Consider the following 11,117-nt stretch of genomic DNA (forward strand, 5'->3'; position numbering starts at 1 on the left):
AGGGAGCATCAGAATGTCCAAATGGAGAGAATTACATATGATAGAGGATTGCGACAAACGGTAGCATCTCGATTCCGACCGTTGTGAGCTCAGGACCGTCGCGACGGTCCTGAGCTCGAAGCGCCTCCGCAGGCATCGGTTGAACCGCTGCTCCGCCGATTCTATATTCGGGGCCGGTTGATTGGAGTCGGCGATGATTTCTCTGCTCGCTCTGCTCCCAGACATCGGCTAAGTCGCCTCTCTGGTTCCCGGATCGCTGGACTCCCGCCGCCGTACAAGTTGACGGATGACGGACCGAGAGTATTTCTCAAGAGACGGACCTCTCTTCCGACACAGTGTGAGGAACACACCGAGAATGAGAGTGTGAGCGGAAGAAAAAGAGCGGACCTCATATTCGGAGGAGCGATCGAACGTGAGATCCGTTTTTTCTCTCCGACATGAGCGACTGTTTTCTAGCGCGACCACAGGGTATCAGGAGGGCATTGCCCCAGCGCTAGTTGGTGGGGTGCATACGAGAGGGCGCTCAGTGCAGCGTTGGAGCTCGGGTGTGACTCGAACTCGTTCTCCATACTCTCCCTCTTCGGGTGACTCGTCGTCGGTGTGTAGTCAGTGAGCCAACCATCCAGCCAGCCCTCCAGCCTGTCTGTCGGCCACGGTACAAGCACATCGAGTCATCGCCACCACAGATGACACTAACCCACTGAAGAAGACCAAGTGCCATTGGAATAAGTCATCGAGCCACCGATCCGCCGCAGAACACAGCCCTCCGGGAGCTGCCGTCGGAACAACGCAGAGACGTCGCATTGCGCCCGTCAGCCTGCGACAAAGGGACCCGGCGGTGCTGTCATGGAATCCGCTGTGCTCTAGTTCACCGACTAGTGCCGTGGCTCTTCAGCGTGCGTGCCTACCCTCTGCGTGAGTGAGTGAGTGCGTGCGTGTTGCGCGCGTCAACAGTCCTCAAACGCGGTGAACCCAACTTTTCGTCATGGGTGAGTACCGCTCGTCGTAGGTTCAATGATTTGGCGTCGGGATTCTGATCTGGAGGATAGCAATGCTCTCAGAGCTCGGATAAGATATGCGCATGGGGCTTGGAGCCCCTCTCTCGAGGAGGCCATGAAATCTCGAGAGGGGTGCACGACTCTCCACACGGATACGCGAGTCTATGGACTGCCTCGAATCAGCATTTAGGATGAATCCCGAGGAACTCTTATAGGTTATTGCGGCAGCCGCGGGCTCCAAGAGCCTCTGTTACAATATGTATTAGAGCTTCTGACTACGCCAACGCCACCCTTTCACCTAATAACATTAGCATCAGACAAAAACCGATTCAGTGAACACCTGTGAGTCATCCGTCGGTGCTTCAACAACGCCCGTACAATTGCTCGTTTTTCCCTCTTCTCTTCGCGATGCCAACTTACGGGGCTTTCTGAGCAATCTTCCCGGATGCGTCCGTGAATTGTCAACCCTGTGAGGCGATGCTGGCGAGCGCGTGTAATAAGCTCGAAATAGGTCCTGATCCGCTGATCCGGGAACACGAATTAGCGCTGCTTCAACAATCGAGTCGACCTGGTCTGACACCCAGATAGCTGGCGCGGAATGTACACGCCGTCGAGAGAAAACGGGAATACTCTATTCGGAGGCTTCACCTGATGGCTGAACTGATACGATATTCGCAGGGCATGCGGCTGACGGAGTGGCGGACATGATCCTGCTGTCGGAGATTAATGAGAACACGATCAACCAGAATCTCCATGTGCGGTACGACCGCGACAATATTTACGTAAGTATTCATAACCGCTTCGTGAGCTATACGGCTCCAAGTCGTCACGTCCGTGTTCCATTCCTTGCTCTTCACCACTGCTCCAGGAAATCCGCTGTTTGCTGGCAGGTTTCGCTTTGAAGGGACAGCCTTCTCACGGCTTAGGCAGGTCAATTGATGCTTATTGAGAGCGTATAACGGGGTTCTGCAGCTCAGGGGAGTATAGTCCGCGGGATCCAGAGGGAGATTTTCCCTGGAGAAGATTCTCCTCACAAAAAAAATATCATTCGAGTGGAGAGAAGACATTCTCGCTACCTTACCCTGAAGGCTTTTTTCGTATGCTTCTGTAGACCTACACGGGAACCATCCTCGTGGCCGTGAATCCGTATAAGGAATTATACATTTACGATGAGGTAAGACGAGAAAGGAAGGCTCCTGTATCAATATTCGCGTTTTTCTTCCTCTGAGAAAGCTTCGAAACCTAGGATCTGATCATCAGAATTATATCCATTATGAACTTCCGCGGAAAATTCATTTGACATCTCCATTGCAGGGACACATCCAGAAGTATCTTGCAAACAAGATGTCCCAGCTGGAACCTCATGTGTTTGCTGTAGCTCAGGCTTCCTACTACGAGCTCCAGGTTCGTCATGATGGGATTCTCTGGTGAGAAATTTCGATCGCTCTCGGATCCGTCAATGATCTAGGTTTCCTCCGCAGAGCAATTCCAAGAATCAGGCCTGTGTTATATCGGGTGAATCAGGAGCCGGGAAAACGGAATCCACGAAGTTCATTCTCCAATATCTTTGTGCCGTATCGGCCTCGCAGAGTCAGGGTTCCTCCTGGATCCAACAACAGATCCTCGAAGCGAACACGATTCTCGAGGCCTTCGGTAACGCAAAGACAGTGCGCAACGATAACTCTAGCCGCTTCGGTAAATTTATCCAAGTCTGCTTTGATCAGAGGTGAGCATCCCCCGAAAACTGCATACATTCCTGCTGTTCCGACCAGAATGGTCCCGGGATTGAGCTTTCGTTCATGAAGAAAGGAATCCTTTCTCTTATCCCCAGGTATGAGATCAAGGGATGTGTCGTTCAGGATTACCTCCTCGAACAATCACGCATCACCCTGGTATCACCTCAAGAACGCAACTATCACGTCTTCTATCAGCTAGTCGCTGCAGGCCAAGCTTCAAAGGAGTTCGGCCAGCAGTTTATGCTGGACGAATGTTCGAAGTACAAATATTTGAATCAAGGTGCCGAAGGAATCGAAGGCGTCGACGATGCCAAAATGTTCGACGCTCTCCGGCTGGCTCTGAGCGTGTTGGGCATCGAACAGGTGAGCCGCGTTCCCCCTTCTCCCTCGGCGATTATAGAGATCCGTTTTCAATAATGATAAATGATAACAATCAATCCGAATTCCTTTTCAGGATATGATGGATGGCATGTTCAGTACCCTAGCGGCGATTCTATGGCTCGGCAACGTCGATTTCACCGAGAGTGGTGGGGAAGACGAAGGTTCAAAACTCACCCATGAGGATGAGGAGTCGCTAGTGAAGGTTGGCAATCTTCTTGGACTAGAACTCACCCAGCTCAAATACATACTCCTCCATAGACAGATTATTGTGCGAGGCAATGTCACCGAAATTCCCTTCAAACTTTCTGAGGTGAGTTCCGAAATCTTCAGCCGCGAGGATCGATGCAGAGAGAGAGCTCCTGATTTCTCGCATCCCGGCAAGCATCCGAACCGGGATCCTTATCGATGTTCGATAGCACAACGGTAATATGGCATTTTGCTCTGCTTGCAGGCGCAACAAAATCGCCACGCCGTGGCCAAAGCCCTGTACAGCCGTTGCTTCGCTTGGGTGATAGACTTCATTAACCGATGCACAAGTCCGAAAGACAGAGCGACGGCTGCGGACACTGGACGTTTCCTTGGAGTTCTCGATATTTTCGGCTTCGAGGACTTCGGGTCGGAGAAGAACAGCTTCGAGCAACTTTGTATAAATTACACCAACGAAAAGTTGCACAAATTCTTCAACCATTATGTTTTCTCGTTAGAACAACATACGGTAGGCGGACTGTTCAAATATTCCGGATGCAGATTCTATAGCATCCTAAGGAGCCATTCCAACGAGATTTCTCCCTTTCCGTACAGTATCAACAAGAAGGCATCAAATATAAGCATATCGATTTTGTGGACAACTCGCTGTGTCTGGAACTAATCGAGAAGCCACCCAAAGGAATATTGCGTCTCCTGGTCGAAGAATGTCGCATGCCGAAAGGTGCGTATGCCAGCATTGACCTGTCGATCGCATGCGAGCTCCATTCGTTTCGTGGATCCGTCCAACCATTCCCCCTTTTTCCAGGGTGCGATGGGAGCTTCGTGTCCAAATTGCATTCAGAGCTGATTGAGCACAATTATTATGTGAAGGGTGAGGACAGGAGACGCTGGGAAAGCGAGTTCGGGATAAAACATTACGCAGGAACCGTCATGTATAAGGCTCACGGGTTTTTAGAGAAGAACAAAGACGCTCAAGTAGATGCGCTTTTTGAGCTCATGCTCAAATCGTCCAACTCGTTCGTGACAGACCTTGTGAGATTCCGTGATTTGCTGGAAATCACATTGACTCGCTCAAATGAGAACCAGGTCAGTATCGTGAGCTCTCAGGACACGGAAAAGTACTGAGTAGGAAGTATTCTTCATTACGTAATGCAGGCATCCTCCCTGAGGGAACAATGTGTTCAGATGGAAGGCGTTCGAGAGACTCCGGAGAAAAAATCTAGCTTGATGTGGTGAATGGATATCATAGAGTCGATGACCCCAGCCTTGGAATCAATGATCTTATCTTGCAGCTAACCGGCGATGCAAAGCCGACGCAGATGACAATGTCGCGAACCATGAGCAAGTCGAAACCAACGGTGGCCGATGCCTTCAGACAGCAGTTGACGGCTCTCGTCGACGTGCTCCACTCAACGAATCCGTGGTACGTTCGCTGTATCAAGCCAAACTCGCTCAAGAAAGCTTCGTTCTACGACGAGCAACTCGTAATGGACCAACTGAAATACTTGGGGATGATGGAAATAATCAATATCCGCCGCATGGGATATCCCGTTCATCTCGAGCATAAGGAATTCGTCTTGAAGTATCGGTGAGGATCGAATAAAGTCCATCAGGACCGAAGAACGCGACATGATTCATTCGGAAAAAAACTGTATAGCTATCATGCAAGCATGCGGAACCGATAGAAACTTTCCCGTTCCAGCTGTTTGATGGGCACACGGCGGTACTCGATAAAACGGTCTCAGAACGCGATCGATTCGGTCAAGATCATCCTGAATTTCCTCAAAATGAAGGATCTCGATTGGCAAATCGGGAAATCCAAAGTGTTCCTCAGGAGCTCCGTCTCCAACGTACTCGAAGAGATGAGGAAGAACATTCTTCATGACAGCGCGATCGCGATCCAGCGCCGTTATAGAGGCTGGAAGTGCAGAAAAGGTTCGTTAAGGTTCCCACCAATGGCGATCGGAACATCTGGGACCTATTTATCGATTCGTCTATTTTCACCCGTGATCTCTCTTTCTTGCAGAATTTTTGCGGAAGAAAACAGCTGCCACGAAGCTTCAGCAATACTATCGAGCTCGTTGCGACAAGATTCGATTCAACAAGATGCGGCGAGCCGCCATCACGATCCAAGCCTTCGTCAGAGGAATGTTTGCTCGGGTAAGCTTCGCGCTCTCGAAGAGTGAGCGCACGATCGGTGTGACTGGTCGGAGCTCATCGATTACACAGAGACGACATCCCAGTAAAACCATCCCGTTACCTTTGTAGGAAGTCGCCTCAGCGTTGCGCGAGCGCAAGAAAGTGGAAGAGGCTTTGGAGAACGAAAGAATCCGACAGGAGAAGCTCGCCCAATCCAGAGAGCTGCAAGAGGCTGAAGATATCATTAAGGCGGCGCAAGAAGAATTGGCCGTGATCACCGAAATGGTTCAAGTCAAACAGGCTGGACAGAAACTCAACGAAATCGAGAGTTCAGCCGAGTCGCAAGAAAAAGATGGTGTTCAAGTCGATCTCGACCAGATGTTCTCGTTCCTCAGTGAGGTGCAACAGACTCCCCTGGAGGAGAAACAAATCACAGACCCGACCAACGGTTCCTCGGAAGCCGTCGGGAACGACAAGGGGGAGTCCCGTTCCGAACCCGAGCAACACATTCCAATACAGCACAATGGGGTCGCTGACGACGAGCGAGTTCCAGTGGATCCAAAAGAAATCGAACCAAGATCCAAGGAACCTATCCAATCCCTGCAACCGTCGTCGACGGTATCGAGCAAGGGCGAAGCTGCTAAGCTGCCTCGCACCGCCTCGCCAATCAAACCAGAAGACACCGATTCCGAGTGCAACGGTGAAGACGATGAAGAGGTGAGCCCTCGACGGACTGGAGCCTCATCTACTCATTCGGATATCTGCTTCAAAGACAGCATTTCGAGCTGGGCTTGGCAGAGGAATCGTTCTCTTTTATCAACGCAAAATTCCGTTTTCCCCTTACAGGAGCCCCCTCCGCCACCCCCGATGCCTCCCCAAGGTCTGGGGGCTCTCCATGCTCAGCAGACCTTGCCGCAAGAGAAGGACAAGAACAAGTTACAAGTACTCACCAGCAGCCCCTTCGCATCGCAAGCCCCTTCGACGCCAGTGCGGACGCGGCATGACAGCAGCACGAATCACAGTAACGCGGAAAGTGCGACAGAAAACGCTGAGCGAGAGCTGCGGCGCAAACAACGTGTCGAGAAGAAGCTCAGCGAAATGCAGGAACAACAGGAGAACCGCAAGAGCCGCATAGCTTCCGAGCCCGCCTCGGCAACCTCCATGCTGGAATTCGCTCAACTTCATTTCGCAAAACATCCGAAAGAGTTCTATCAAAGCTCTCAGACGACCCAAGTCATGCGCACGCTGACGCGGAGACGGAAGACGATAACGAATTCGGAAGCTGTGCCTTTCGAAGAGATGATCGCCTATTGCAAGCAGGGAGCGATTCCCGGGCCTCATCTGAAATCCATAAGAGACACGGAGATGATTCAGAACGCTTGCAGCAACTTCAAAGACCTTAGTGAGTCATTCTTCGGATGTTGAGCCGTTCAAGAGGAATGGTCGATGATTCCATCGAGAGATGGCTTCCCCCGGTGGTCGTACCCGACGACATAGATTAGAATTATTTTTCTTTCCAGGCAAATACGTGAAGGGAGACATGCATCCCGACGGCGAGATGCTCTACATACAGACAGTATGCCAACTCGGCATCGAACACGAAATCCTCCGGGATGAGATTCTTGTGCAAATCACTCGTCAGGCGACTGGGAATCCATTGGGGCGGGAGGCCCTAAGTCGACTGTGGCTCCTCGTTGCCTGTTGCATCGGCTGCTTCAAGCCGGGCAAAGTCCTACTGAAGGTGAGGGACCTGATTCGAGGCTTCATAAAGAGGCTCACAGAGAGGAATTGCGACACGATAGGTTATGATCTAATGCTACCAATATATGCACACAGTACTTCAGTGCCATTGTGCGAGAGCGGGCCAACGACGAGACAGAAGATGTAGAAGTTCGATCATTCGCTCAGTACGCTCTCAACGAGCTTAACGCTGCCGGAACCAGTGTTGTGGGACGACGGTGTCCGCCCTCTCAGCATGAAGTTGACGTAAGTGACGCAGGAGCCATCTCAGAGGGATTCAGAAGCTGGGAGTTTCGGCCGAACCGTCTCGACTTTGAGACTCGCGACTCCGAGGGTCTCTCAATTTTCCATGATTTCAGGCGGTGCGTCGACGGGAGCCGCTTCTCTGCCGCCTGTATCTCATGGACGGGCGCAGCAAGGCTGTCGAAGTGCAGGCATCGACTACGGTCTTGCAAGCCACGAAAGCCTTAGCTGAAAAAATCGGACTCAAGAATACCGAGGGCTGGACAATCTACGAATATAACCCTGACAGGCATCAAGCATTGAAAGCGTACGACTACATCGCCGACATCGTCTACCAGTGGGAATTGTAAGCGTTCGCTCGAGAGATTATCACTTCATAATTGAGAGGAGTTCTATCGAATGGCTCGGTGGAACTAACAGATTCCCTCCCGTCTCAGCCACAAGCGAACCTCTGCGCAACTGACGAAGTACTCGAGCGTCACGAAGAAGACGACAAGTCTCGCCGTCGGCGCGGGAGACTGTAGATTCCTGTTCAAGAAACGACTCTTCAAAGCCATTCGTGAGATCCCGCAAGACCCAATCGAAGTAGATCTACTGTATGCTCAAGTCGTTCACGACGTCGTCAATGTACGTATCCGCCGCGTTTTTTCCATGTTCACGAGTCAGCCCGGTGCTTGCGACATGCACCGATCCATTCTGACATCCTTGTCCGTTGAACAGATGGATTACTATCCTGTGATGGAGCGCGTGGCACTGCAATTGGCCGGTCTTCAAGCCAGAGTGATATTGGGTGAACCTGGCCAAACAACGCCAGAGGATAATCTGGAGAAGTTCGGGAAAAATCTACCCGGATATCTTCCACGGAGAATCAGAGATCGTAGGAGCGAACTCGAATTCTCACAGGCCATAGCAGCGGCTTATAAAGCATATGGCAAAGATAAATCCGAACTGGTCTGCAAGGTTAGCGTGATCCTCCAATTTTCTTCGTTCACTGCCGATAAACGCTACTTGTAGAAGCTCGAACCATGGTTTCACTTGGCCCCTGAGTGACCCTCCCCCGCACATTTTCGATTCGCAGGTTTGGTACTTATCGATCGTGATGCAGTACCCCCTGTACGGCACCACTCTCTACCCTGTCAAGTGTCGCGGTTTCTTGACCTACGATCATCAGATGCTGCTGGGCATTTCGGCTGAGGGTGTTTTGTTGGTGAACGCCGAAACTAAAAGTATACTGAATGCCTACCGCTACAACGAACTCGAGAGTGTCCGTGTTGCGAGCGACGAAGATAGCATCACGTTCACTCTCCCCAAAGATGTGCCTGGTGAGCATCGAGCCCATCCATGAGCCCCTGTTCTCATTACTATTCGATTCTATCGCCTACATGCGCTAAGTGGTTCCCGCTTTCAGACATTCATAAGTGCTACATGTTCGAAACTAGAGAGAAAATGGATATAGCCAATCTTATTTCCTCGTACGCGCCGAGCATCGCCAGCTGGCTGAAGCCGACGTTCGAAGTCAACGTGAAGACGCGTTTGGCATTCGAAGACAGAATGAAGCTGCACCAAGAAGTTCTGAAGTGTCGCAAGAACGTCGTTGATACCGGCTTACTCAACAAACCAGACCAGGACACGGGCAACATATTCAAGAATACATTGCGGAAGTAAGTGTGAGGGAGCGGTGCAGAAGCTTGGCGTTGCCGATCTCGACCACATGCATGCTCGTTCGAGTCCCATAATAATATCTGTTCTATTCCCTTCCAGATTCCATAAGGGCGCCACAAAGTACAGCAGTCTGCGTCAGGAGTACGCTGCCGAGGGTTACAAGTCGTTCGGACACGAGTATTGGGCTTTCAGCAGGATGCCTTTGGGCCACTCGCTGTTGGTGATCTCTGATCCGGAACTTGAGAGCGCGGCGCGGCGCCTGTTCTCATGCATTCTGATATTCTCAGGACTCCTAGAAGAGGACGACGACTGGCACGGCCAAAGGGACCTGATCCAGATGGCTCAGTGGATTGTAGAATGTGGGATGCGAAGAGACACACTCCTGAACGAGCTGTTCTTGCAGCTCATCAAACAGACCACCGATCATCCAGAGCCGAACAGCAGAGCCAACGTTCGCCATTGGCAACTGTTGGCACTCCTGTGCTCACTAGTGCTTCCAACCCAGAAACACATCCTGCATTATTTGCACGCACACCTTAAACATTGTGCCATGGACGTTGTGACCGAGGAAGGTCAGTTTGCTCAATTCTCGCTGAAATGTCTCCTTAGAACGATGGAAACCCGCGGTCGGAAATGGCCTCCGTCTCGCGAAGAGGTTTCGTGCACCACCCGGCGACATCCTTGTAGGACCAGGATCCAGTTCCTCGACGGCCAACTACAACAAGTCGACTTCGACCCGTGCACCAGTGCTCAGGAAGTTGTCACTGTAATAAAACGGCGTCTCAATTTGCGTCAAGACGCCGAGGGCTACTCCCTCTACGAGGTCATCGGTACCACGGAGCGTGCAATGGCACCCGCGGAGAAACTCGGAGACACGCTTTCGAAATGGGAAAGATGGACGCAGCAGCAACAGATCAAGAAAGAGGCCGCGGCCGCGACCGGTGCTAATAGCGAGTTCAACAATAATGCGAAAGACGATCTGAAGCCGCAGAAGCAGCAAATTTTCCTCTTCAAGAAACACCTCGTCATTGACACACTCGTTGATTTGAGCGATCCAGTCGAGGAGGAGCTGATCTTCCATCAGCTGGTGTATAACATTCGATTGGATCGCTTCCCAATAAACTCGCAAGAGGCGGTGATGCTCTGCTCGCTGCGTGCTCAGCTGGATTACGGCGACTACAAAGGGGACACAATCGTGGACTACCGCAAAGTAATGGCTCAGTGTTTGCCGATGCGACTGTTGAAACAACTTTCGGCCGATGCAGTCGTGGCCCAACATCAAATCTTGGGTGGAATGAGCGTCTCGCAAAGCAAAGGAGCCTTCTTGGCCCTTTTGCGCAGCTGGCCGCTATGGGGCAGTAGCATTTTCGAAGTTCAGCAGAGCACCACCTGCTCGTGGCCGAAACTGCTCTGGCTCGCAGTTGATCAGACCGGCTTACATCTGCTGGAGATCCGTACGCGCAACGTACTGTGCACCTGCGAGTATGAGAACATTGTTAACTATTCGCCATCGCTCAACTCGATTATCGTTTTCACGCAGAGCCAACGACATCTCGACTCCCATCCGGACACTCAGACCTCTCATCCGCAGCGCCAGAAGGGATCAAAGTACATTTTCAACACTAATCAAGCCCTTCAGATAGCTCATCTTATCAAGGACTACGTGAACGCGTTGCAGCTGAAACGCAAACCACGTGAATGCAAACGAGCCGTTACGACAACTCTCGATACGTCGGACCGTTGGGGAGGAACTTACGGACGAAATATGTACACTGACATCATCTAATCATCGAACAAAACGTGGCATTCATGGCCTGAACAAGCGACCTCTTCGAAGAAATCTCGAGAATCGAATGATTTCGGTGCAGCGGACATCAGTCCACGAGCCGCTCGGAGCCCGAGGAAAATGACGGCCGGTCGCCGATCTCCAGGGGGAGACGCGAAGCGGGTTTTGTAGTTGCCGGCAGAGGAAGAACTCGGATCGATTCGATTCTTCCGGTGATTTTTAATT

General features: G+C 51.4%; 1 protein-coding gene across 1 annotated transcript; it reads left to right on the forward strand.

Moving 5' to 3' along the window:
- Window positions 1-1,702: 1,702 nt before the first annotated feature.
- Window positions 1,703-10,892, forward strand: Myo81F (unconventional myosin 81F). The gene is made up of 22 exons (XM_029111892.1): window positions 1,703-1,780; window positions 2,110-2,172; window positions 2,313-2,402; window positions 2,480-2,724; window positions 2,830-3,097; window positions 3,189-3,425; window positions 3,567-3,830; window positions 3,917-4,043; window positions 4,128-4,412; window positions 4,574-4,910; window positions 5,025-5,257; window positions 5,349-5,482; window positions 5,591-6,178; window positions 6,308-6,863; window positions 6,982-7,202; window positions 7,298-7,447; window positions 7,561-7,790; window positions 7,882-8,071; window positions 8,165-8,404; window positions 8,523-8,766; window positions 8,853-9,105; window positions 9,206-10,892. Exons 1-22 carry the CDS (start codon window positions 1,703-1,705, stop codon window positions 10,890-10,892), a joined length of 6,720 nt encoding a protein of 2,239 aa, XP_028967725.1.
- The last annotated feature ends 225 nt before the right edge of the window (window positions 10,893-11,117 follow it).

The sequence above is a fragment of the Galendromus occidentalis genome, unplaced genomic scaffold (genome assembly GCF_000255335.2).
Source record: "Galendromus occidentalis unplaced genomic scaffold, Mocc_1.1 scf7180000077475, whole genome shotgun sequence".
In the NCBI taxonomy this organism is placed as follows: domain Eukaryota; kingdom Metazoa; phylum Arthropoda; class Arachnida; order Mesostigmata; family Phytoseiidae; genus Galendromus; species Galendromus occidentalis.